Genomic DNA, 27,996 nt, shown 5'->3' with positions numbered 1-27,996 from the left:
AGAGATGTGTCAAGTGCTTTTCAAGCCTGAAATCACTAGAGGTGTGGGCTATTATTGGCTGGAGTAAGGGCAGCTTCAATCCGGCGCCTTTCAATGAAGTACCAATGGGGAGATGGGCATTTAGTGATGGATTAACCCAGTGGGACCTTCCATTTTATTCACGTTTCTTGCAAGTTTGAAGAAAAAGAAAAGGGGTACGGATAGGAGAGTTTGGATAGAAAGTTAAGGGAAAAACGCAGTGGAGGTCCCAAAATCTATGAAGAAACAGCCGCATGCAGGAGTTCTGTGCTCAGCCCGGTGTGGATGGCAGTTTGGAGCGCAAGGTCAGTCTTGGCTCCCACTACCTCTGAAGAAAACCTTGTTCTTTCCAGTTCTACTGGGTCCTGGGAGCCTCCTGCTGTGAGGAGCGGAGCTGGTGGCTTCAGGGAAGCTTAAGAGGGTGTCAGAGGTCTTCATCACCTGCCAGGTATTGGCCTTCCCCAAGAGCTCTTTAAAGACTGACTCCATCTTCTGAGCGACATTCTGGGGAAAGTGTCAGGGGTCAGTCATTGAGGGGGCAAAGGGAGAAAACGAAGGCTCCTTTCTCCTTTCTCACCCAGTTCTCCACCTCCCCACTAGTGTCCGAGAAAGGCCAGTTCCTTCTTGCCAGTACTCCCTCCCCTTTGGCTTCAGCCCTACATCCACGCAGTCAGACCCTTTCATTCCTCCTCCTCCTCCTTCCTGTTTAGCTGTGTCTCCCCAACCCACGACAGACTTCTCCCCACGACTCTCAGCTCTTTCAGGCCAGGTGTTTCACCTCCATTTCATTCCCCACCACCCCGAAGTCTGCTGTTGGTCCCCAGGCCTCTCCGAGGCCCGGAGATCTTTCACACCCAGCAGGCTTTCTCAGGCCTCTTGGTTGAGCTCTCTGAAGCACCTGGTGCTGACGCCCATATCCTACCTCCTTGTCCCCCACGCCCCCTAGAAACAAACTCTCCCTCTTTGGTTTCTGAAAACCACTCTGCTGCTCCCCACCCTCCTGCCTTGGTTCTTTCTCTCGGGAGGCCTCACCCTTCCCCCAGTCGCTTCCCTTTTCTATTTCTGCAGCTTCATCCCCTCCCACAGCTTCAATGATCACAGTTCTCAGCAGGAGGCCCAAGGACATCTAAACTGCACCCCAGCGGCCATGTGGGCCTAAGCACTGGGTCCAAGTTTCTAGCAGTCTGCTGGACCAGCCAGCCCCACTGAGCATCCCAAAGTGAGCTTTCCCCCACCCCAAACTTTATCTTCTAATTCCGTTATTCGGTTAACGGCACCACCATCTTCCCATTAGCCTTCTAACCTGAGTCATCTTTGGCCCTTCTTCCTCCCTGCCCTCCCCTCACCCCCCAATCGTATCCTGTCAAGTCTCTCCCCTCCCCATCTCTGTTCTTAGGCCATCACTCCAGTCCAGAGCCTCATCATCTCTCAATTAGACGGTGCCAGAGACTCCTAATGGGTCTCTCTCTGCCCCATCAAGTCTCCACTGTAATCTACTCTCCATAAACTGCCAAAGTGATTTTCCTAAAGCCCATTTCTGGCCATGTCACCTCCTGGCTCCAGAATCTCCAGGATGAGATCATGACTCCACAGCCCACCAGCGGAACGACGGCCTCCACCCGCAGCCCTCTCCCCTCTAGCTCTACTCCAGCCACGCCAATCTCTTCATAATCTCAGGCTCATTCCCGCTCACACCAGTTACTCCCTTACCTGAATCCCTCCCCCGTTCCCTCCTCCCTCTCCCCTGCTTTAAGGCCCAATCCAAGCAGCGAGCCCCCCAGTCAGCCTTTCCCGACCATTCTGAAGGGCTGTATCCTCCCACTCAAGCACTGTGTTCTATAACCCGGCACCTAGCACCCTAGTCATCTTGCTATTTTCCTGTTTGAGGGGGTGCCAATGACCCTGCCACATGGAGAGCTCCCCAGGGACAGGCCTTGATTATGATTTCACCTATGACTTCCTTTACTCCCCAGCACAGGCAATCAGTGAAGATGTGATCTACTGAATGGAGGGGGAAGATCAGGGGGAGAAGAAAAGAGTTGGGAAAGGAGAATAGGAAGAAAGGAGGAATCAGGAAGGAGAGCAAAGGGGAGAATGGGGAGAGTCCTTTCGGGCCCCAGAGAACACCCACCCACACACTCCACGCCAGGCTGGCTCACCTTATCAACCTCCAGTTTCTTCTCGGAGAGGATAGCAGGGATGCGCCAATTATATCCAGAGGGACCTGGCATTTCCATGGTATTGCGACGCTCTGGTCTGAATTGGAGAGAGGGGGGTGGACACGGTTACCCTGAGGCCCCCCCAACCCGGTACCAAAGGGAAAGAGTTTGCCTTCTTCCCTCCGAGGCCTCCCCCAAGGAGTTTCTGCCCCTCTGGCTGACCTGTCACCAGATGTTCCGGGTCTGCAAGGTGTTGTCAAAGTCAAAGAGTGGCTGGTAGAATCCAGAAAAGGTGAAGTCAATTTGCCAACTGGACTGCCACTGCTCGATGAGGCGCAAGCCTTGCCATAGCCACCTTCTGAATTGGTTCGCATGCTGGCACAGAGTGAGGAGCCCCAGGTGAGAGCCTGTTGACATCCCCTGCCCCCCAGGCTGGACCATTCCCTTTTCCGGGTGGCCTTTCCACCCAAATCTGTCCAAGATCTGACTCCCCCACCTGCCAGCCGGGGTCTGGTTAGCCTCTGCTTTGCTGATTTCTCACAGAATTTGAGCAGCTAGGCCTGAGGATTCAAATTGCTTATTTCACAGATGGGGAAATGGAGGCCCAGAGCAGGAGCAAGGCTCTCCTCAAGTTCAGCCAGCCGCCTGGTTGTCCCCTGCTCCCAGCACCAGAGCACTGCCTTTTCCCTCAGTGTGATGAGGGGCCCAACCGCTGCCCTGTCCAAGGAGCCCAGGGCAGGCCATGCCCCTCCCCCTCCACTCACCGAGTCACAGGTTCCACTGTGAGATCCTCTAATTTGGAGATCAGTTCACCTTCTCCCTGTCCCTCCTGCAAAACTGTTCGATTCTCTGGCCTAGGGACACAAGGGGGGATTGGTTGGGGGGAGGATTCAGGCCCCAGAAAAAGCTAGGCCTTGGGGGGAGAGGGGGGCGGGGTAGCAGAACAGGGATGTGAAGATGGGAAAGGGACCAAGAGAAGGAGGGGCCGAGTGGCCTCAGTCATCACTCGGCCTCCAAGCAAAGGGATCCTCTCTTAAAAGACAGCCTGGAAGGCGACAGCGGGTGAAGAACTCTGGCTCCAGCTCCCCAGAGGGACCGGAAGATTCTGAGCCAGAAGTCAGGCTCGAGGCTGGCTGCTCGAGCCTCCTCAGCGGCTCCGAGCCGCTCTCACTCACCTCTCAGACACCTTGATGTACTTGTGGGGGATGAGTCCCATGGTGCCTGCCCGCTCCCCACGCCACCACTCTCCTGAGGCCCGGGTGTGCAGCCAAAGTAAGTCTCCACGTTGGAAACTGAGTTCCTGGGCCGTCCGGCCCACATAGTCAAAGCAAGCCACAGCCTCCACAGAGCCCTCGCTCTCTGAGGACGAGGCAGAACTCTCTGGGAGCGATCCAAGGCTCTCAAAGGGTGGAACAGGAGTCTCTGTGGGAAAGAAAAGAGGACGTTCTGGGGAAACCATCAGGCAGCGTGTGGGGTAGGGGGAGGCAGAGGACATTCAGGGGAAGGCACAGCCCACAACAGGGGGGAGGATGGGCAGATAGGAGTTGGAGGGGCCATTTCCTGATACTTGGAAGGGAAGAGGTCCCAGGGCCCTCTGTCTCACCCTCTTTATTAGTTGGTGTCTCTGTGGGCACGTCCTGTTCGCTCTCTTCTGCGGTGGCATCCAGTTGAGTATCCCTGAGGCCAAGGTCAGAAGGTCAGACCAAAGACAGAGAGAGGGCCACCCCTGCCTCTATTAGCCCAGGCTGCATGTGGAGGATGTGTGGAGGGAGAGACACACACATGGATGTTTCTCTACAGGTAGGCAGATAGCTGCCAGCGGACATCTTGGTGATAGGAGAGACTTTATATTCCAGTCCCCAGCAGATCACCCACGGGACAGCCCTCCGTTCCCTGAGTTTCTAACAAAGGGGGGAGGGGATGAGACTGTGGCATAGGCCCATGGCTCAGACTTACCCAAAATCATCATTCGGTGGGGTCATGCACTTTTCATAGAGGGGCCCTGGCAGCGCAGCAGGGGTTGGGAAGACCAGTTCGGGTTGCAGGATAAGTGTCTGAACTAGCTGGTTTACACGGCCTTGTACCGCCACGGGGTCTTGCTCAGGTGGAACCACCACCAGTGTGGGTCCGAAGCACACGGCCAAATTGTAGGGATCCATCATGTTTTCGTCACTATATTGGGCCAAACTGAGCACCGGGAAGACACACGAAGAACATAATGTGGACGGATGCTTGTCATTCAGAAAGCCCGAGAGGGCCCCCACCATCCCCGCTCCCCTCCGGTCACTTTCTGCCTTCCTGAAAAGAGGGCCATTCATCCACCTCCCCGTCTCAGAAACTCAGGGCACATCCTGACTAGATGACGCCATGTTGCCGATGACCCGGACGTGCCTTGGATGAGGGTGGGAAAGAAGTTACCCATGGGGCTCGGGGGATGCTACTCACTGATTGAGGAAAGTGAAGAGATATCGGAGAACCACCAGCACCGGCCCTGGCAGGCGGCTCAGGATGCTCTTCACATGTTCTGCCCTTTCTCCAGGGCTCTCTAGCTCTGGAGGCCCCCAAAACCCCATCCCGGGTGTCTCATTACTCAGACTGCTCCCCCTCCCCTCATCCAGCCTCCTCTCTAGTTCCTTCCCTCCCCAGCCTCGCCACCTACACACTCACCCACAGCAGCCAGCATCTCCCCAAACATCTCTGATGGGAAAAGTGGTGTCTCCAGGCCACGGAAATAGAGCTTCAGGACACCGGCCACGGAGTCCAGGTCGTGGGCCGAGTAGCCCTCCACCAAGGGGTCCTCGCCTGGGGACAATCTCAGGGTTGGCCCAAGGATGCCCAGCCCCGGCCATTTCTCCCACCCTTGCTTCCTTTCCTCCCTACCCACCTCTCTCAAAGGCATTCCGGATTTCTGTAACCCTGAGTTGTGCTCCAGGTACTCGGAAAATGCCCTCATGCTGAAGACCTAGAGGCGAGGCAAGGGGCGTGCTAAGTGTGGCTAAGACGGGAGGAGGGGACCCCAGGTGGTCTCCACCCAAATCCCAAGTCCTGAGGCCCCCGCCACCCAGAGTCCCAGCGTTCCCCCCTCCCAGCGTCTGAGACGGGCGTTCACCTTGTCCCGAGAGGGGGAGGGAAAAGAAAGGACAGGTGAACCAAGGGGCGAGAGTGGGGACACGGGAGGCCTTACCGTGCAGATTGATGAAGCGGATACAGCTTTCAACTACCAGTGGAACAGCCTGACCTGAACTCTGGAGGTGGAAAGAAAGAAGCCGGGGGACTAATGAGAGATGACCAGCCCATGGAACTTCCTCCCTGGATGGGGCTGATGAAAAGCCTAGTCCCTCCAACAGTCCCAACTGTCAACAAGTGACTGTTTCCTATGCCTCTCTCTCCTTAGAGCGGGCCCCTGGTGGACTATGGGTTTTGGGAAGAAGAGAAGACAACCCCTAGTATCCAGACAGGCAGTTTAAGCTCCCCAAAAAAGGGATGTTCATATCTAGTGGGTGCAGAGACCCCCTCTAAGGAGGGTCACAAACGCATTTACACACGCAGCTGGACCACTCTGCCCATTCCCACTTCATACAGGGGAACGGACAGAGGGTATTTGTCCCACTGGACCACAAGGTCCTTGAGAGCAGGGGTCGAGGGACTTTTCCTTCCATCCCCAGAACTTAGCATGGGGCCCAGCACACAGTGGGCACTAAATAAATGCCTGTTGCTCACTTGGGCCTTCCACTTGTACAGTGGGTGCTTTTTCTGCAGTGACCTGTGGCATAGATGTGTCTCTACCCAAAGACACTTGGAGGCCTGACCCCTGGGCCTGGGCCTGGGCCTGACTCCTGGCAGAACGTCCAAATGGAGACCCCGTCCCTTCTCTGTAGCTCGTACCTGAATGAACTTCTGCATGTCTCCCGAAAAGAGTTTGTGGTTGTATTGGGAGCTAGGCCGAGGGCGACGGTTCCTCTGGGACCTGGTCATGGTACAGCGGGCCCTGAAATCAACAAGGAGCAGAGTAAAATCACAGCCTGGCCAAAGGGAGGGGAGGTTGGGGAGAGCCAGAGGCTGGGGGGCTGTGCCCCCTCAATACCTGGGGCTTTTTCCCTTTCTAGAACTTTCTAGAACCTAGAAAGCTAGGTTTCAGGGCTCCTTCACCTCTGCCAAACAGTCTAATTTAACCCTTTCATTTTACAGGCAGGAAGCCTGAGAAAATCAGTGGCCCAAGGGCAGGCAGAGCCAAAGGCAGGACTAGCCTATTGGTGAATAGGAAGATGAAGCCTCAGAGGCGGCGTGGACAGTGAGAGTCATAGGACCTTACTTCGAATCCTGATTTTACCACTCATTTGCCACATTCCTTGGGCCTCAATTTCCTCATCTGTAAAATAGAGGCTTTGAACTAGATGATCTCTAAGATCCCTTGTGGTTTTCAGTACAAGGCAGGGGATTCCTCCGGGAGACTCACCGAGACTCATCACAAGCTTCCTTGTTGCCTGTGAGGACAAGAGAAAAGCGACTTAGCAGTGAGCCAGAAACAAATGGACTAGAACTGACTTGGACTGGAGAGCTGGGGCGGGCCACAGGCTGAAGGGGAAGTAGGGGCTCAGGCTGAGGGGCAGAACTGGAGCGGGGTAGGATAGGGGCTGGGAAGCTGGGGACAGGCCCACCTCTCAAAATGGCCTCCTGTAGTTTCTCATGTTTTGCTTGCAGTTTGGCGAGGATGCTTCTGCAGCTCAGGTATTCTTGCAGTTTCTGTGAGACCCAAGAGACGGAGTGGTTAGTTATGAATCTTGTGACCCTGATAGCCCTGGGCTACCTAGGCCTCTGCTCCTTTGGCCCTCACCAGAATATAGAAGGTTTCCATCTCCTGCTGCTGGCCGCGTCTCCGGGCAAGCTGCCGAAAACCAGGGTCAGAGCCTGTGGACCTGAGCGATTCGGTGGAAGGGCTGGCCTGAAAAGCATCTAGCATATCGCTATCATCGGAGGAGGCCTGATCCAGCAGGGACTGCAGGCTGGCCTGCAGTGTCTTATTGACCTGAGGGCGGGAAGCAACAGAACAGCTCTGAGGGCCACATGAGGTGACAGGAAGGAGACTTGAGAGAGCGAGGCTCCTCAAAGCAGAGAGAGGGTTTAGGGGCTGGCCCCCTGCTGGGAGGTCCTGGCTCTCTCCCTTCCCATCAGCTCCTGAGCTACTGAGTTGCCTACCTCCCCAGTCTCAATGTTCTGTTGATCCAGGCGGGTTTGGATATTCTTGGCTCGGGGAAGGATTTCATCTTCCAGATCTACGGGCACTTGAACCTCAGATACCTGCGAGGTTGACAGTGGGACAGCAAGAAACAACAGGGAAAAGGCCAGTAAGGAACGGGTGAAACGTGGGCCCCGTGAAGAGAAGGGGTGGGGCTACTTTAATCCCCCCCCCAGGGCAGGAAGGGAATCCAAAAGCATCTATTTGATTAGCCAGAGCCGTGGCCTATCATGAGATGCTACCTTCCTGCTTCTGGAATGGAGGCAAAACTACCAGAAATCGGCCTGCACTCAGAAGGCTGTGATTCCAATCAGGGCCTCAGTTCCTATCAGCTGCTAAAGGAAAACTCAAGGGCAGGCAAGAGACCTAATCACAAGTGACTTTTCCTGGTGTGCTCGTGGGACAGGATCACAAATCAAGGACCAGGTCAAAAGAGGGAGAGAGACAGAGGAAAGGAGGGAGAAAAAGATCAAGAGAAGGGAGGAAGGAAGGAGGGAGAAGGGGGAGAGAGAGATGAAGGAAGGGGGAGGGAGGAGGGAATGAGATGTGAGTGCCCATCCACTAGAGGTCACCCTATCCCACCCCAGGGGGTTACCCTATAGCTGGCCATCTTTCCCCAGTGATCAGACTAACTTTTATCAACAGCTTGCCACCTGCTCCCAATGGTAAACCTTCAGGGCTCTGTTCTAAGTGAGAAAACCAGAGTAGGCCCAAAAGCCAATTATTTTGGAAAGTACTGATTCGGTACTTGGCCCACGGGGTTCACCAGAGGTGCCCGCCTTGGGAACGCGCCATTCCAAAGGATTTGTGCCATACTTGGCTGAATTAATGAGATTACATATTTGAGAGAGATGTGGAATATTCCCTGTCAAGTTGGATCAGACTCGGGAAAAGAGCCACCAATTGTGGCCTCCATCAAGGCCTCCCTATACAGTGGCTTACTACTTCCATCTGGTGGCAGCATTTCCAAAATGCAGAAAGCCCATTATTAAGGCAGAGAATGGCATGGCCCAATAAGGACCTCTGGGTCAGGATAAAAACAGTTTCCTAGAACCTCAGCACTGAAAGGGACTTTTAATATCCCTGAATTTTACTAATAAGGAAACTAAGGCCCAGATAAGGTAGGCAGGTTTTCTCCCTCCCTCCCTTTTTGGATCACAGGGGGTGGGGGTGAGAGTGTAAAGGGCCGAGATGGGGACCAGAGGGTAGAGTTCGGGGCTGGGGCAAGAGCCTTCTTCACCTCGTCCCCTTCATAGGGCTGGTATTCAAATCGGAGAGGTGGGCAGAAGGCTGAGGCGTGGAACTCCAGCACCTTGCTTTTGTCTCCTTCTGGATCCAGGGTGTCCAGGGCTACGTCCAATCTGCTGGAGCCCTGACCAGGGGAGGTCTTGGCCCGGGTCACAGCCGCCGTGTAGCCACGCAGAACCTTGCCCAGAGCCAAGTGGAATCCCAGATCACTGCACTGCAGGGGACGGAAGGCGAGGAGCCCCTCAGCAGGTAGGCCCCTAAGCCGGGCCCACCCTCTACCCCTAAAGCGGGCCCACCTGCCCCAACCCCCAAGCCAGACCACCCTCCCCCAGCCCCCAGCACCTACTTCCACTATAGCAACGGTGTCTCGAAGGTAGTAGTTGCTGACTGCCGCGTTGGCGCTGGCCAAGCTGAGCAGATACTCGTTCCGGGCCTTGGTACACTTCAGTTTATGTTCTAAGAACTTGGCTTGGCGCTGCTCGAGAAACACAGAGGAGACCCGCATCGGCACGGGGGACCTCGGCGATCCCTCAGGGTAGGGGACAAAAGGGCGCAGAGGGAGGGCTGGGGGTACGTGCTCATCTTCCTGGCACTGTGCCCCCTCGGCCACTTCCTCATCCATCTCTAGCTGTTTCCTTTTTGGGAGAAGTTAAGAGTGTCCACCAGAAAGAGGAGCACGGGCTTCAGTCTGCCATGGCTAGCCACCACAGAAGAACAGTAGTTAGGACAGAACATAGTGGGTGTCACAGAAGCCCAGGAGCCATGGAGATAGAACCCTGAAGAAAACAGTCCAACCCCCACGGGCTGAGGCGGGCAACGGAATCTCCGAGAGGGGAAGGTTCTCTAGGTACACAGTTGGGAAGGGTCCTATCAGAATTCCACTACTGATCTCCTGACTCCCAGATGTCCAGGATTTCCCCCGACTAGGCTGGGCTAGAGGGATGAATTTCTGGCTGAGGGGACGCCTCTCCTGACCCCACATTGGCCAGGACCGGAGGGAGGGACAGACGGGAGGGGGAGAGGCAAAGAAGCAAGGCACAGGCAATCACACAGAAGCGCAGAGCGAGCAAACAATGACTTAGGTCACCCGAGCTGCAGTCAGGGAGTGACTCCTACTCCGCCTAAACTCAAAGGCGCCCACAAACCCCTCACAGGATCCCTTCACTGTCATCCACTAGGAAAGGCTACTTCCCATGAAGGTAAACGAGCACCACCCCACCCTCACCCCAAGACCTGCCCATTGAACTGCCCAGGCTCCCTAGCCCCCGTTGATCCCTCTTCTCTACTAACTCAGGATGCCCCCCAAAAAGTGAGTGAGCTTCCCCTGCCCCCAACATCTGCCCACAGAGCGGCCCCGGCCCCCTGCTGGGAAGACCTAACAATGAGCGGCCCCGGACCCCTAGCTCTAAGACCTGTGCAGTGGGCAGCCCAGGTCCCTTAATCCCCTCCATTCTCCCTTCTCTACCAGGCCAGGCCAGCCCCAAAAAGGGAGTGAGCTTCCCCTGCCCCCCCAACATCTGCTCACACCATGGCCCTGGCCTGCTGCTAAGACTAACACGTTGCTCTGTCCCGCTTCTGCTAAGACCGGACATCGAGCTGCCTTGGCCCCCGTCCATTGGGCAAACAAGGCCCCCAAACCCCCTTAATTTCTCCTTTTCTACTAGACCAGGCTTACCACCCCAAAGTGAGTGAGCTCCCCCTGCCCCCAAGACTGCCCACTGTGTGGCCCAGGCACCCTAAAGGCTTCTGTGTCTCTTTTTCTCTTAGAATTCACCTGGCCCCTCATGCTAAGACTAAGGAGTTTCCCTAGCGCCCTGCTGCCAATACCTGACAATGAGATGCCCTGGGTCCCTACCAAGACATGCCCATTGGGCAGCACAGGCCCCCTCTGCCCCTCCATCTCGCCTTCTCTAATAGACAAGGCTGTCCCTCAAAAAGTGAGGGAGCTCCCTCTGCCCCCAACACCTGCCCACTGAGCTGCCCTGGGCCCCTGCTGCTAAGACTTGACAATGAGCTGCCCTAGCCTTGGTCCAATGGGCAGCCCAAGTTCCCTAACACTCCAACTCCCCACCTTTATTGGGCCAGGCTGTGCCCCCAAAGTGAGCCACCCCTTGTCCCCAACACCTACCCTGCTGCTGAGACAAGTGGGTTGCCCTGACCCCCTGCTACTAAGACTTGACACTGAGCTGCCCTGGCTCCCTGCCCATAAGACCTACCCACTGGAAAGCCCAGGACCCAAAACACCCTTCATCTTCCCTTCTCTACAAGGACAGGCAGCCCCCCAAAATGGAGTGTGGAACCCCTGGCCCCAACACCTGTTCTGTGAGATGCCCTGGTCCCTACACCCAAAACCTTCCCACTGGGCAACCCAGGCAGCTTCAAACCCCTCCCTTTCCCCTTCACTACCAGGCCAGCCTGCCCCCCAAAAAGTGAGTGAGCCCCCCTGTCACCAACACCTGCCTACTGAGAAGCTTGGCCCCCTGCTACTGTGACCTGACATTAAGCTGCCCCGGGGCCCTTGGGCAGCCCAAGCCCCCTAACCCCCCCTCCATCTCCCCTTCTGTATTAGGTCAGGCTGCCCCCTCAAAAAGTGAGTGAGCTCGCCCAGGCCACTTCAACCCCTCCTTTTCCCCTTTCTACTAGGCCACAATGCCCCTGAAAAAGTGAGAGAGCTCCCCCTGTTCCCAAGACCTGTCCACTCAGCTGCCCTGGCCCCCTACTGCTAAGGCCTGACACTGAGCTGCCTTTGACCCTTGCTCCCAAGACTTGCCCACTGGGCAGCCCAGAACCTCTAACTCTCTCCATTTCCCCTTTTCTATTAGGCCAGGTTTTCCCCACAAAATGTGTGAGCTCCCTATCTCCAATACCTGCCCACTCAGCTGCCCCGGCTCCCTGCTGCTGAGACCTAACAATCAGTTGCCTTGGCATCCTGGCCCCAACACTTGCCCACTGGGCAGCCCAAGCTCCCAAACCTCTCCTTTTCTCCCTCTCTACTAGGCCAGATTGCCCTGAAAAACTGAGTAACCTCCACCTGTTCCCAATACTTGCCTACTTGCTGCTAAGATTAATGAGTTGCCCTGGCCCTCTGACCACAAGACCTGCCTTCTGAGCCACCCAGGCCCCTACTCCCTGGGTTGAGCTCCCATCTCCAATACCTGCCCACTCAGCTGCCCCGGCTCCCTGCTGCTGAGACCTAACAATCAGTTGCCTTGGCATCCTGGCCCCAACATCTGCCCACTGGGCAGCCCAGGCTCCCTAAACCCCTCCTTTTCTCCCTCTCTACTAGGCCGGACTGCCCTGAAAAACTGAGTAACCTCCACCTGTTTCCAATACTTGCCCACTTGCTAAGACTAATGAGTTGCCCGGGGGCCCCCTGACCACAAGACCTGCCTTCTGGGCCACCCAGGCCCCTACTCACTTTCCCCTTGTCCACTGGGCCATGCTGCCCCCCAAAAAGTGAATGAGCTCCCAATCACCAATACCTGCCCATTGAGCTACCCTGGTCTCCCACTGCTGAGATCTAACAATCAGCTGCCTTGGCATCCTGCCTTTATTACTGCTGAGACCTAACAATCAGCTGCCTTGACATCCTGCCTTTATTACCTGCCCAGTGGGCAGGCCAGGCTACCTAACCCCCATTTGCTACTAAGCCAGGCTGTCCCCCCCAAAAAATTGAGTGAGCTTCCCCTACTCCCAACACCTGCCCATTGAGCTACCTTGATCTTCTGCTAATACTAATGAGTTACCCTGGCCCCTTGCTGCTAAAGCCTGACAATGAGTTGCCCTTGAAACTTCTTCCCAAGTTCTGCCTACTATGCAGCCCAGGCCCCTAACCCCCTCCATTTCCCCTTCTCTACTAGGCCTGACTGCCCCCCAAGAAGTCAGTGAGCTCCCCCTGCTCCCAATACTTGTCCACTAAGCTGCCCAGGCCCCTAACCCCCTCCATTTCCCCTTCTCTACTAGGCCTGACTGCCCCCCAAGAAGTCAGTGAGCTCCCCCTGCTCCCAATACTTGTCCACTAAGCTGCCCAGGCCCCTAACCCCCTCCATTTCCCCTTCTCTACTAGGCCTGACTGCCCCCCAAGAAGTCAGTGAGCTCCCCCTGCTCCCAATACTTGTCCACTAAGCTGCCCTGGCCCCCTGCTGCTAAGATTAACGAGTTGTCCTGGCCCCCTGACCCCAAAACCTGTCCACAGATCAGCCAAGGCCCCCTAAATCCCTCTATTTCCCTTCTCAACTAGGCCAGACTGCCCCCCAAAACTGAGTGAGCTTCCCCTGCCACAAACACCTGCCCACTGAGCTGCCCTGGCCCCCTGCTGCTAAGACCTGACAATGAGCTGCCCTTGACCCTTGCTCCCAAGACTTGCCCACTGGGCAGCCTAGGCCCCCTAACCCCCTCTGTTTTCCCTTTTCTACTAGGCGAGACTGCCCCCCACCCCAAAATGAGTGAGCTTCCCCTTCCCCTGTCCCTAATATCTAACCACGTGGCTGTTCCGGCCTCCTGAAGCCAAGATCTACCAATGAACTGCTCTCATCTCTTACCCCCAAGACCCAACTGTTGAACTGTCAAGGCCCCCTAGGCCCCTCCCTCCCCTTCTCTACTAGAGCAGATTGCCCCCATAAAAGTGAGTTTCCCCTGCCCCAAAGAGCTTCCCACCAGACTGCCCTGGCCCCTTGCCCCTTGCCCCTTTTGCTACCTTCTCTACTAGGCAACCTCCCACTGGGCAGCCTAGGCCCCCTAACCCCCTCTGTTTTCCCTTTTCTACTAGGCGAGACTGCCCCCCCCCAAAATGAGTGAGCTTCCCCTTCCCCTGTCCCTAATATCTAACCACGTGGCTGTTCCGGCCTCCTGAAGCCAAGATCTACCAATGAACTGCTCTCATCTCTTACCCCCAAGACCAACTGTTGAACTGTCAAGGCCCCCTAAGCCCCTCCCTCCCCTTCTCTACTAGAGCAGATTGCCCCCATAAAAGTGAGCTTCCCCTGCCCCAAAGAGCTTCCCACCGGACTGCCCTGGCCCCTTGCCCCTTGCCCCTTTTGCTACCTTCTCTACTAGGCGCCCGCCCTTCTTGAGGGAGGTTCTTCGGGAAGGACCCCTGCCGTGGCCATCCCCGACTTGTGAGGTGCCGAACTCCCCGCGACCGGCTCGCTTCTCCTCTTGCCGCTCGGCCTCTCTCAGTTTTCCCTCAGAGTTCACGCTCTCTGCTCTATACGTCTGGTAGGTTTTCATGGCCTGCGGAAAAGCAGAAGTAAAAGTAAAGTCGTGACACTGACCGCTCAGCTTTCTGGCACCTCCATCCATAAGGGGTTTGTCCATCTAGAAGTTATACCCCCTTAGTCTTTCTTTTCTGGGGGTCTGGGAGGGCCAACCAGGAGGGCCAGTAAAACAAGACCACTCCCTACAGGACCAGTGCAGAGAACTGATCCTGGCAGGTACTGCTCACATTAGACTAGTAGGCAACCATGTCACAGAGGGCTAGCTTCCTAAGCCTTGGAGATGGAAGAGTCCTTAGCGACGGGAAAATGAAGGCCCTCTCCCCCATTGTAACGCCCTGCCCCCAGGCCAACCCTCTCACCATCTGTAGCTCTGACACCACTTTGAGCAGCTCTTCCTGTAACTGCTGTTCCAGATCTTTACTCTAAGGAGGAAGAAGGGAAGTGGGCATCACTGACCACAGGGCTGTCCTGCTCCCCGGGGCAGTGCCCACCTAGCTCCTTTATCCTGCCAAATAAAGATCACACTTTGGGGGCTAGTCCCATCACCTATAGCTCCCACTGTGCCCACCCTATGCTCCGCTCGGCCTAATTTGTGTTTTTTCAGAATCCTCAAACACGCCTCGCTATGCTCACACTCACACACACAACATACACACTCATACATACAAATATGTATGCACACAAAAACACACTTATAAAAATAAATGTACACATACACTTAAACACATACAAACACACTTAAACGTACAAAAAACAATACACAAACATACTAAAACACACTTAGACACAAATGTATACACAAACACTCATATATACACACACACAAATAAATGTACATAACACACTAAAACGTACACAGGAATATATGTACACATAAGAATAAATGTATCTATACATTAAAATATACACAATACACAAAAATATAGAAACATTCATGTACACCCACAAAAATAAACAAACATACACACTAAAGCATACACACGTATACACACAAAATAAATGTACACACACTAAAACATACACACATTCACATACACACAAAAATAAATGTACACACACTAAAACATACACAAAATGTACACACACTAAAACATACACAAAATGTACACACACTCATATACACACAAAAATAAATGTACACATACACTAAAATATACACAATACACAAAAATATAGAAACATTCATGTATACCCACAAAAATAAACATACATACACACTAAAGCATACACACATATACACACAAAAATAAATGTACACACACTAAAACATATCCACGAATATATGTACACACACAAGAATAAATGTACACATACACTAAAATAGACACAATACACAAAAATATAGAAACATTCATATATACCCACAAAAATAAAACACACACACATTCACATACACACAAAAATAAATGTATACACACTAAAACATACACGCGAATATATGTACACACAAGAATAAATGTACACATACACTAAAATATACACAATACACAAAAATAAAGAAACATTCATATACACCCACAAAAATAAACATACATACACACTGAAGCATACACACATATACACACAAAAATAAATGTACACACACTAAAACATATCCACAAATATATGTACACACACAAGAATAAATGTACACATACACTAAAATAGACACAATACACAAAAATATAGAAACATTCATGTATACCCACAAAAATAAAACATACACACATTCACATACACACAAAAATAAATGTACACACACTAAAACATATACACGAATATATGTACACACAAGAATAAATGTACACATACACTAAAATATACACAACACACAAAAATATAGAAACATTCACATACACCCACAAAAATAAACATACATACACACTGAAGCATATACACATATACACACAAAAATAAATGTACACATATTAAAACATATCCACGAATATATGTACACACACAAGAATAAATGTATACATGCAAGAATAAATGTACATATACACTAAAATATACACAATACACAAAAATATAGAAACATTCATATATACCCACAAAAATAAACATACATACACACTAAAACATACACAAAATGTACACACACTCATATACACACAAAAACAAACATACATACACACTAAAACATACACACGAATATATGTACACACAAGAATAAATGTATACATGCACTAAAATATACACAATACACAAAAATAAAGAAACATTCATATACACCCACAAAAATAAACATACATACACACTGAAGCATACACACATATATACACAAAAATAAATGTACACACACTAAAACATATCCACGAATATATGTACACACACAAGAATAAATGTACACATGCACTAAAATATACACAATACACAAAAATATAGAAACATTCATGTATACCCACAAAAATAAACATACATACACACTAAAACATACACACATTCACATACACACAAAAATAAATGTACACACACTAAAACATATACACGAATATATGTACACACAAGAATAAATGTATACATACACTAAAATATACACAATACACAAAAATATAGAAACATTCACATACACCCACAAAAATAAACATACATACACACTGAAGCATACACACATATACACACAAAAATAAATGTACACATACTAAAACGTACCCACGAATATATGTACACACACAAGAATAAATGTACATATACACTTAAATATACACAATACACAAAAATATAGAAACATTCATGTATACCCACAAAAATAAACATACATACACACTAAAACATACACAAAATGTACACACACTCATATACACACAAAAATAAAGGTACACACACTAAAACATACACACGAATATATGTACACACAAGAATAAATGTATACATGCACTAAAATATACACAATACACAAAAATAAAGAAACATTCATATACACCCACAAAAATAAACATACATACACACTGAAGCACACACACATATACACACAAAAATAAATGTACACACACTAAAACGTATCCACGAATATATGTACACACACAAGAATAAATGTACACATACACTAAAATAGACACAATACACAAAAATATAGAAACATTCATGTACACCCACAAAAATAAACATACATACACACTAAAGCATACACACATATACACACAAAAATAAATGTACACACACTAAAACGTATCCACGAATATATGTACACACACAAGAATAAATGTACACATGCACTAAAATATACACAATACACAAAAATATAGAAACATTCATGTATACCCACAAAAATAAACATACATACACACTAAAACATACACACATTCACATACACACAAAAATAAATGTACACACACTAAAACATATACACGAATATATGTACACACAAGAATAAATGTATACATACACTAAAATATACACAATACACAAAAATATAGAAACATTCACATACACCCACAAAAATAAACATACATACACACTGAAGCATACACACATATACACACAAAAATAAATGTACACATACTAAAACGTACCCACGAATATATGTACACACACAAGAATAAATGTACATATACACTTAAATATACACAATACACAAAAATATAGAAACATTCATGTATACCCACAAAAATAAACATACATACACACTAAAACATACACAAAATGTACACACACTCATATACACACAAAAATAAAGGTACACACACTAAAACATACACACGAATATATGTACACACAAGAATAAATGTATACATGCACTAAAATATACACAATACACAAAAATAAAGAAACATTCATATACACCCACAAAAATAAACATACATACACACTGAAGCACACACACATATACACACAAAAATAAATGTACACACACTAAAACGTATCCACGAATATATGTACACACACAAGAATAAATGTACACATACACTAAAATAGACACAATACACAAAAATATAGAAACATTCATGTACACCCACAAAAATAAACATACATACACACTAAAGCATACACACATATACACACAAAAATAAATGTACACACACTAAAACGTACTCACGAATATATGTACACACACAAGAATAAATGTATACACACAAGAATAAATGTACATATACACTAAAATATACACAATACACAAAAATATAGAAACATTCATGTATACCCACAAAAATAAACCTACATACACACTAAAACATACACAAAATGTACACACACTCATATACACACAAAAATAAAGGTACACACACTAAAACATACACACGAATATATGTACACACAAGAATAAATGTATACATACACTAAAATATACACAATACACAAAAATATAGAAACATTCATGTACACCCACAAAAATAAACATACACACTAAAGCATACACACATATACACACACAAATAAATGTACACACACTAAAACGTACCCACGAATATATGTACACACAAGAATAAATATACACATACACTAAAATATACACAATACACAAAAATATAAACATTCATGTATACCCACAAAAATAAACATACATACACACGAAAACATACACACATATACACACACACTCATATACACAAAATGTACACACACTCATATATACACACAAAAATAAATGTACATACACACTAAAACATACACATTCATATACAAAAACTAAGCATTCATATAAACACAATGTACAGAAACACTCACTTACACAAAAATATACACACAGAAACCTACAAAAATAAATATACATACACTCAAACACAAATATATAAAAATATAAACATTCATATATAAACACAAAACTAAATGTACACACACTCACAAAATAAATGTAAACATACACATTCAAACACAAATATATACATATAAACACCCATCTATACACACAAAATAAACACAGACACACGAAAAATACTCATATACACAAAATATACACATAAATACACATAGACACAAATATTAAATGTACATATACGCTTAAATACATAAGCATATATATACCTAATACACTTAAATATACATACTACACACTAAAACATAGATACATACAAACCAAGTTCTCTGCTGCTACAGTACCTGGGCTCATGCTTGCCCCCTTGTCTGTCTAGGCCCAGCTGAGGGATCCTGTCCTTTCTGGAGGCCAGTCTCCTGGAGCTCTCCCAAGCAGGCCTCCACATCAATTCTGTTCACAGTCCCTCTCCCCACCCTGGCTCCCAGAACCTGTCTGTCTAGGTCCCCTTTTCTGGGCCACTTCCTTCTGGTCTCCACTCCGCTCATCAGACACACGCTGAGCATCCTCGTCCCGGGTCCCTCGTCCCCCTCCGCCTGAGCCCGGGCGGTCACCTTCTTCACCAGCCGCCCCACGTCCTCTCCAATGTGACTGAGTTGTTGGGCCAGGGGCCCGGCCAGCACCTCGCTGAGGGCCCCGTGATCCCGGCTCTCCTGCCGAGTCTGCTGCAGCAGCACATACCAGCAGTGCAGGGGAGACAGAAGGGACGGCTCCTTCCTGAGGGGTGACATAAGGGATGGGCCAGGGGCACTGAGGACCCGAGGCCCCCCATCGCCACCCACAGGCCCTTGGTTTCACCCAGTTAAGGCCAGGCCCATTCCCTGGTCAGTCCTCAGATGAGGCCCTAGCCCCCGATACCGGAAGTTCTGGTCTCGGTCTTTGCCACTGATCCGGCCTCCTCGGGCCAGGAACCTCTCACTGAGCTTCTCAAGCCCCTTGGAATACTCAAGTTCCACCTCAGCCCTGCGCCGCATGAACTCCCCCAGGTCCTGAAGCAGCTCCCTCCGAAGCTCCCCCTGGCCTTCCAGGCACCGGATCTGCTCTGTCAGCTGCCATCGGATCTCTGTAGAGGGGGGGACAGTAAGGAGGGTGGTCAGCCCCCTGGAGAGCTAAGGACACACATAGGGATGGGAGGGAGGAACAGGGGGCAAGGGAAGACCGTGGACGGCTTGGGCCTCCTGGCTTTAGCCCACATAACTGACAAGAAAACAGAGTAGCTCAGAACAGACGACGGCAGGAGTTGACTTAGTTTCCATCAATATTCCTCGTGTGGGGACTCATTTCATAGGCTCACACGTAAACATTCATATATACACACAAAATAAACACACACACACACATACACATACTCATGTGCACAAAAATATACACACATAAACCCAGAACTCCAGAGGCCTCTACTCCAACCCCCTCCCTGGGCAGATTAAAAAGCTAAATGATTTGGCCAAGTTCACACACAGAACCACGAGTCTACATAAAAATAAAAGATATCAATAAAAATGTACTTTAGTTAAATGACTCATTTTTTTTAAAGTGGCAATCCCCTCATTTTATAGGAAACTGAGACCCAAAGAAAAGTAACTTGCCAAGGTCATACAGATAGGAAATATCTGAGGCTGGATTTGAATTCAGGGCTTTCTGACTATAGGCCCCGTGGCCTCTATCCGCTGCAGCACCCATTAGCATCCACTGCACACCATGATGCTTCTGTGATCTTTGAGCTCCAATGAGCTCAACTATACACTCCCAACTGTATATATATACAAACTATACATAAGGGGACAGGATGAGTTGACAGGGCTTGGTCCATTGACACCCCCTCCCCACACATATTAACACACTCAGCATCTACTCTTCTTCCCTTATACAATGATCCCTTCCACATCTTGATGTTCTCCATCGTGGTGATGATAGATCATGGGGTGGCATAAAAAATTAAATGGGAATTTGGAGGGAGTTTTATGGACGCCACAGACACCCAAAGGCCAGCGGGTGACAAAGAAATCGTCTGGAAACTGCGAACTGCATCAATTCTACAGATGGGATCACACAGTATCAACCCAAATTTTCTACTAAGGTATTCTAGATGCCCCAGTGAGGAAAAAGAAAACAGTCACACTTCTTTAGAGGGCCAACAATTTGATGGGGGTTTTTCAGATCCCAGAGGTGCCGCTCCCCTAACTGTCCAACTGTCTTTTCTCATCTTTGCTGCAGTAATCTAGTGACTCCCACGGCACTTTCTCGAATTATTTTGGTCCCGGGCTTACAAGCTTTCTTTATAGACCATCTTCTGCCAAAGTAACCTATGACCTCAAAATATATAATCAGTGCTCGGTGCCCAGCTTGTCCATACATCTCTCAAAACCATCAAGATTCGTAACAGGGCACCCAGGAAACCGGGCCATACAGGGAGGACCTGCTGCTCACAAACTGACCGTACAGTTCCAGGGAGTCGAGGCCTAAGGAACAGGAGTCAGCCAGGTGTGGGAGAGGATCGTGGGAATAGGGAGGCCCGAGATGGGCGTACCCAAGTACCGAGTGCCCAGTATGTGTGTAGTATCCTAAGCAGAACCTGGTAGAAGACTCAAAGAAGAAAAAAAATTCAGTCCCTGTGTTGGAAGAATTTCAGTCTAGCTTGGGTTGGAGCGTTCCATCCGCATCCAGAGGGAGAACCATGGAAACTGAATGTGGTGAATCGAAGCATAAGATTTTCACTTTTTTTTGTTGTTTATTCATTTGCTTTTTCTTTCTCGTGGTTTGCCCCCTTTGTTCTGCTTTTTCTTGCACAACATGACAAATATGGAAATACGTTCAAAGGGATTGCGTATTATCGCTTGTTATCTTGAGGAGAAGGAAAGAGAAATATTCGGAATACAAAATCTTGCAAAAATGAATGCTGAAAACGATATTCACATATATTTGGAAAAAGAAAATATTGTTGAAAAAATTAATTTCAGTCTAGGAAGAATCTTTCACGCAAGGGGCCAAAGGAATCGGGAAATTTGAATCCTGTCTCTGATACTCAGTGCCGTGTGACCTTGGACACGTCCAGTAATTTCTTTGAACTTTAATGTTCTTATTTACGGAATAGGAATAATAGTACCTAAGTCAGAGGGGGTGTCGTCGGGACAAATGGAAACGTATGTCTTGCAAACCCTAAAGCACCATATAAATGTCAGCTCTTATTACTAATAAAAATTCATGGGATTGCATAACAGGTTTCACTTTTGTTGTATTTTCAAGTTTATGAAACTGTCAGATAACACCATAGTATCATTTTGCAGATGAGGAAACTGAGGCCCACAAACCCACCTGACTCCTAGTCCCAGGCCTAAGGGATGGATGGAGGCCTAAATCTTCCCACTCACAGCACTCTCCGGCCTCCATACATTTGTTAATACTCTTCTCTAGGATGAAAAATGCCATCTGCATCTGGAGAGAGAACTATGGAGACCGAATGCAGCTCAGGGCAGACAATTTTCCCTTTTCTTGTGATGCTTCCCTTTGGTTTTGATTTTTCTTTTTCAATGTGACTAATATGGAAAGAATTGAAAAACCTCGAAACACGTCTAACCTGTATCAGATCGCTTGCCGTCTTGGGGAATTCAAAATTTTACAAACGTGATGGTTGAAAACGATCTTTCCGTGCAATTGGGAAAAATCAAATGCTGTTAAGTGAAAAAAAAAATTCAACTTCAAAAAAAAAAAAATACTCTTCCCTAAGCACGTGACACCCTCCCCTACAAAGCCACCCCTTAAAGGATGACTCCAACACCACCTACTCCAGAAAGGCTGCCCTGACCCGCCTTGTCTCACCCCCTCACTCTGGATATTAGGATCCTTAAACCAGCTCAGTGGATTGGCTCCCGAGAGTCCAACTATATTGTCTCTGCGGTGAGACTGAACGCAAGAGACTCCTCTCACTCCTTGAGTTCAAATCCAACTTCAGCCACTTAGTAGCTGTGTGACTGAGTGCCTTGGTTTACCCATATGAAAAATGATCTGGAGAAGGAAAAGACAAGACTACTCCAGTCTCTCTGCCAAGAAAACCCCAAATGGACTCAGACCAGACACAGCTGAAACTGAACAACAAGCGACGCCGTTAGGGACCCGATCACAGCAGTTGCCCAACCAATGCGGGTCAAGTTTTATTCCAATTCCCTGACACCATTCTCCTCTTTCTTACCTTGGCTGGCTCTTCGGTTAAAAGCACGGACGTCCCCAATTTTGACTTAGGCCTTCTGTAGTCTCCCCTGGCGGACAATCTCCCAAGCTCTTGTCCCATTTGGCAGAGAGAGTTCTCATTTCTCCGGCTCTCAAAGGGTTACAAAGCACTTTCTCTCTAACCTGGGGTATGCTGGTAAATGTTTAACCACTGTCTCTAGGTAGGAAACACTTGCAAGTTTATTCTGCATAACATTTTTTTAGTCTAGCCCATCAACAAAACTATAAATCAAACCCTGATTCGCAGGAGTTGCAGATTCCCAAGGTGCACGCTGAAAACTCAACAGTCCCCGATTTGGAGGGCCCGTGGGAACTTCCAATTCGGGGCCAAACCCGACTGTTCTCCTAACGTGTCCTTCCCTGTTGGAGAAGTCTCAAAGATAGCGCTAACTGGGGATCATCTCTGTTATCGCCATCTCTTCCATGAGCAGGAGTCAAATCCTATCAAGTCCCTAGCATCCTTACTCCAACTTCAGGAAGAACAATTCCGAGAGCCGCCTGAGAATCGGTGGATAAGCGTTTAGTGACTGTCTACGGTGAGTCAGGCACCGTGCTAAATTCTGGGGATACAAAAAGGGGCGAAACCCAATCCTAGCCCTCAAGGAGTCTACGGTCTGACGGGGGAGACAACAATCAAACCAATCTATGCCAAACGAGTTCTTCTGGAGCGGCAATTGGAGATTACCGACCAGGGGAAAGGCCCTGGAATGAAGAGGGGTAGGGAAGACTCCTTGAGGGGTTGGGACTTCAGCAGGGACTAGAGGGAAGCCTGGGAGGTCGGTGGGGAGCCAGGGCTAGGAGGGAGAGCATCCCAGGCCTGGGAGCTAGCCAGAGGGAACACCCAGGGCTGAGAGATGGAGGGTTGAGCTTGTGGACTAGGCCAGAATCCCCAAATAGCAGAGTATGGGGGAAGGATGGCACAGGTTATACGAAGGGCTCTGAAAGCCAGGCGATGCTTCAGGTACTCCATTTTTTTCCCTGTACTCTCCCTCCAACTAATCATCTTTGACAGACAGCATCTCATTTGACTCTCAGGACAAGCTTGTGAGGCACATCACCTCTGTCTTCCAGGCCAGGAAACTAAAGCTCACTGGGGGGTCCACGATTTGCTCAGTGCAACAATTCGAGCTCGTAAGTAAAGAGGGAGGATTCAAACCCAATGCTCTAGTCAAGTCCCCTACTTCTGCCATTATGCTAAATGGCTTCCTACTAAACCCTAAGCCCTAAGAGTGTGCTCAAATTTAGATTCGGGGAGATTTTATCGAATGTCTCCATAAAGACTTAGTGGGGACTGGCCTCCTCTCCCCCTTGGGTCACCACACTCAAGAGCAGAACTTAGAGACTCTTGTTCAGCCCTACAGGAAGGCAAGAGTGACCACACTGGGCAAGAAGCCTAGCTAGAGACCTCCTTGGACCTCCAGTCCCAGCCAAACTCCCTTCCTCCTTCGTTTCCTGTCCCTAAGCTTTGGAAAGCCCCAGGGCTGCCTCCCTAGACATTACTATTTCCTTCCCCTCGGGTGCCAGCCAGGGCTCTCCTCCCCCCCCCCTTGTCCTGAAGCTGCTCTTCGTCTCCCCCCTCTCCCCACAGCAGAACACCCTGGGCCCCCAACTGCCACCAGCGCTCCTAAAACTCTCCTTCGCCTCCCACCTAACGGAGAAAAGGCTGGCAAATGGTCAACTAGGAAGAATGGTAGCAAAAGTCAGATTTCCAATTCCAAGCTTCAAAGCCAGAGAGTCATTTGTTAGCTCAAGTAAAACCCCCAATTGGAGTGTCGCCCTAGCTAGAATGGCTATGGATCCTGAATCACACCTCCAGCAAAGGGAGAGCATGGATGGGGGGGGGGTTACATGGATTGTGGGGTCTGAAGACAAGGGTTCAAACAATAACTGATGTTTATCACCCGAAGGAGCTTAGCCAAGTCACTGTTCTTCCTGAGCCTCAGTTTCTCCACTTACAAGAATGGGTGAGGAGGTGGTTTCTGAGGTCCCGCCCAGCTCTAAAGTTGTAAAATAAACACATTTCCTCTCCTCCATCGACAGAACCATGTTCTAAGAAAGGTTTTATCAGACAAGGTATTTGTGGCGGGGGGCGCTGCTCGGGCGTGAGCTGGACCGGGAGCCCTTTGAGATCCCTCCTGCCTCTTGGATTCTGGAAGGTACCTACTCTACTGGACCCCGATTCTGGAATTTGCTATTCGGTATTCCTCGGTGGATACACACACCTGCGCACTCGCTTACACGCTGGTAGAAGGCCGTGCCAAAGCTTACCACCCTCTGTGTTCCCAGGACCCTGAGGAGTTTCTCAACTCTACTTAATTACCCACATCCACCTTCTCCTAGGCCCTAAAGAAATGGACACTTTTTTTTTTTTAAGAGAAAAAGTGACTTCATTTTGAGACTCTTGCTCCTTTGTGAGACAGTATGGGATTATCACAAAATGGTAAAAATGGTGGTGCACACACACACACACACACACACACACACACACACACACATACACACACACACAGTACAATACGTCATATACACATATCTGATAAGCTTTCCATGTAGATACACCATAAACACACTTTCTGTGGACACTTACAAGCTAAAACTGTTTAATCCCCTTAGCAAGGAGAAGCACAGCACACTATCAGTGAAGGTTTGGCCTTCAGTTCCAGGATTTTACATTTAGGTGGCCTGGACCTGCAGGACAGCAGATTTGGGATTCAAACCAAACCGTGCCATCCAGACCAACGGCCCCAGGACCGTGCACGGCCTGCAAGGGAGTTGGGGGTCAGGGAAAGTGACACGGGAAGTTTTAGGGAGGCTTCAGGCAGCTGGAGGGCATTAGAGCTGGGGAGATAGGCCCAGAAAGGGAAGAAGGTACCCAAGAACAAGAACAATCTTGGCCTAAGGGTCTCGGGGGTAACCAAGCACTGCTCTTCCACTCACCTGTTATACCCATAGTCCCTTGCTCCACTGAGAATCACAGGGCAGAAAAAGGCCCATAAGCAGTATCTGGAGGCTCAGAATGAGTGCAATGACAAAAGGCCTTTTTTTTTTAAGCCATTTTGGGGAAAGCTGGGGGTCGGACAGTAGGACGAATAACAAGATCACATTTCGGCAAAGATACCGAGAAATCAGAGCGGAGAACAGTTAAGTAACCTCGAGGTCACACTATGCCAGGGCTGACTCAACAACGCATTTTAGGCTGGAGAAGAAAGAAGGGAGAAGGCGAGGTTGTGCCTTGGAGGGCCAGACTAGGTACACTCTGCAGGTGGGCAAGTTTTAGCTCAATTGGAATTATCCAAGATCTGAGGTCAGAGGATCATAGGATTTAAGGGACCCTGGGGATCATAATGTAACCTTCTCCAATTACAGATGAGGAAACTGAGGCCTTGACTTGCCCAAGGTCATCCGGCTACTACTAGAATGGGGCTCCTCTGACTGCTTGAGCAGAACCTGACTGACCCCAGGGTTGTTGATTCCCGATCCGGTAGGAGCTGAACCAGATGCCCTCCTCTATGCCTGGGTCACCTCATCCCATACGTCCAGCAGACCAACTTGCTCCTATTTTCCTGCTAGACTCTCCGGCTTCACTTGAGCCTAAGGAGAAATTCATGTGATTTGCATAGCGGAAGACTAGTTCTAGAAAAGAGTTCCTCTCACTCTGCCCTTAAAGATCAAGCTTTGATGGAGGATGCCCGGTCTCCCAAAACTGGGGGGTTGGGAGGCTGTGGCAAGGGGGACTCAGGAAGAACTCGGTTCAAATCTGATGTGACAACACTTCCAAGCTGTGGGCCTGGGCAACCCAGCTTGCCTCAGTTTCCTCAACTGTTAAACGGGGGGTCATATATGGCACCCATCTCTCCAGGATTGTCGTGAGGAACCAACGGGAACGTATTTGTATAAAGTGCCCGGCACAGCTGATTAAATGCTCGGTCCCTTCCTCCTCCCCTCCGTTGTGATGCCTACCCTCAAATACTTCCTGCCCGTCCCATTGGCCCCAAAGGGAGACCAGGCCCGGAGAGAGAACGCCCGGGGAAACTGCGGGGAGGGAGAAGGGCCGCAGGCCCTCAGGGGCCCCAGGGAGGAAGGAGAATAGGGAAGGGAGAGCAAAGCAAAGCCCAAAGGCGGCTCTCTTTGTCCGGAGTTCCCGAACCTAACCGTGACCGTGACCGGCCAACATAGACGGCCTCCTGCCCTTCTCACCTTTGACCTGATTCTCATAGTCAGTCAGCGACCCCCGCTCCTTCCTCAGTTTCCCGTGAGAGGCCATGGCCGAGGCAGGGGAGACTTCGATGGCCGGCGACGCCTCCTGATGGGTAGCGTTGGCGGGAGCGGAGGCTGTCGAGCTCCCCGGCCGGCCGAGGTCTCTCCGACGGCTGGAACTAAGGCTTCGAGCTCTCTACGTGCTGCCGCCGGGGAGAGGGGGGCACACCGGCCCCGGAACGCCACCGCTACCAGCCAGACTGTGCGCCCCGCACGGGCACCCCTCCCTCGCGGCCCCGGGTTAGACCCCTCCCCTGGGCTCGGCACCCAGTAGGGCCCGCCGAAGTCGGAGAGAAAAGAGAAATGATATCGTGGAGGGAAGGAGGGGGAGGGGAGAGGAGGGGAGGGGAGGGGAGAGCAGGAGAGAGGAGGAGGAGGATCCGGGGCCCAGAGGGGAGGGGCAGATGGGAAGATTCTGTGGCTTCTGCTCGTTGCGATCGAGGTGCACAGACTGCACAGTGCACCCTCTGCAACGAGGGTCCGAGACTGGGGCAAGTCAGTCTCTTCCCCCACTCCCAAACACCTCGTTTACTATCTTCATCCGCCCCGGGGCAGGATTTATCAACTCCAATCCCACCCCCCCATCCGTTGCCGAGGTGGTGATCCCCGTCAGCCCCTGGGAGAAGAGGAGTGCGCAGGGTTGTTCCAAGGAATCACCCGTAGTTTGGAGGAAAGAAGAGGTGGGGTATAAGTTGAGGTACCCTTTGCCACCCGGCGCCCCCCTCCCCCATTGGGGTGAGGGAAAAGCTGTTTTAGCCCCCCCCCCCAGGTGGTAACCACTTCCTGCCAGCGGAAGCTCTTTTGCCTCCTCTGACAACCGTTGGGGCCCTGGCTGTCCTAACGGGGTAGAGGGGGAAAGGGTGGGGGCAGAGCAGACTGCTGGCCAATAATCCCTGTAGGACAGCACAC

The 27,996-nt window shown here is 49.8% G+C and overlaps 1 protein-coding gene across 3 annotated transcripts; it reads right to left on the bottom strand.

Annotated features, from left to right (window-relative positions):
• Positions 1-119: 119 nt before the first annotated feature.
• Positions 120-27,345, bottom strand: ARHGAP4 (Rho GTPase activating protein 4). Of its 3 annotated transcripts, none has more exons than XM_051967896.1 (23): positions 27,028-27,345; positions 19,465-19,669; positions 19,161-19,323; positions 14,237-14,299; positions 13,705-13,893; positions 9,008-9,136; positions 8,654-8,839; positions 7,374-7,475; positions 7,012-7,203; positions 6,836-6,920; positions 6,634-6,661; positions 6,063-6,165; positions 5,362-5,422; positions 5,062-5,139; positions 4,845-4,979; positions 4,623-4,728; positions 4,134-4,364; positions 3,781-3,854; positions 3,353-3,599; positions 2,942-3,031; positions 2,400-2,552; positions 2,178-2,274; positions 120-522 (listed from the first exon to the last, which is right to left on the bottom strand). In XM_051967896.1, exons 1-23 carry the CDS (start codon positions 27,092-27,094, stop codon positions 325-327), a joined length of 2,982 nt encoding a protein of 993 aa, XP_051823856.1. In that variant the 5' UTR covers positions 27,095-27,345; the 3' UTR covers positions 120-324. The 3 variants fall into 3 exon arrangements, with proteins under 3 accessions (XP_051823856.1, XP_051823855.1, XP_051823857.1); XM_051967895.1 differs by having other exon boundaries at positions 8,654-8,875; positions 27,028-27,344; XM_051967897.1 differs by lacking the exons at positions 14,237-14,299; positions 19,161-19,323; positions 19,465-19,669; positions 27,028-27,345 and adding an exon at positions 13,991-14,099 and having other exon boundaries at positions 8,654-8,875.
• Between the last annotated feature and the right edge of the window lie 651 nt (positions 27,346-27,996).

Source organism: Antechinus flavipes, chromosome X (assembly GCF_016432865.1).
Source record: "Antechinus flavipes isolate AdamAnt ecotype Samford, QLD, Australia chromosome X, AdamAnt_v2, whole genome shotgun sequence".
In the NCBI taxonomy this organism is placed as follows: domain Eukaryota; kingdom Metazoa; phylum Chordata; class Mammalia; order Dasyuromorphia; family Dasyuridae; genus Antechinus; species Antechinus flavipes.
The sequence above is the reverse complement of the archived record's forward strand: the minus strand, read 5'-3'. Positions and strand labels throughout refer to the sequence as shown.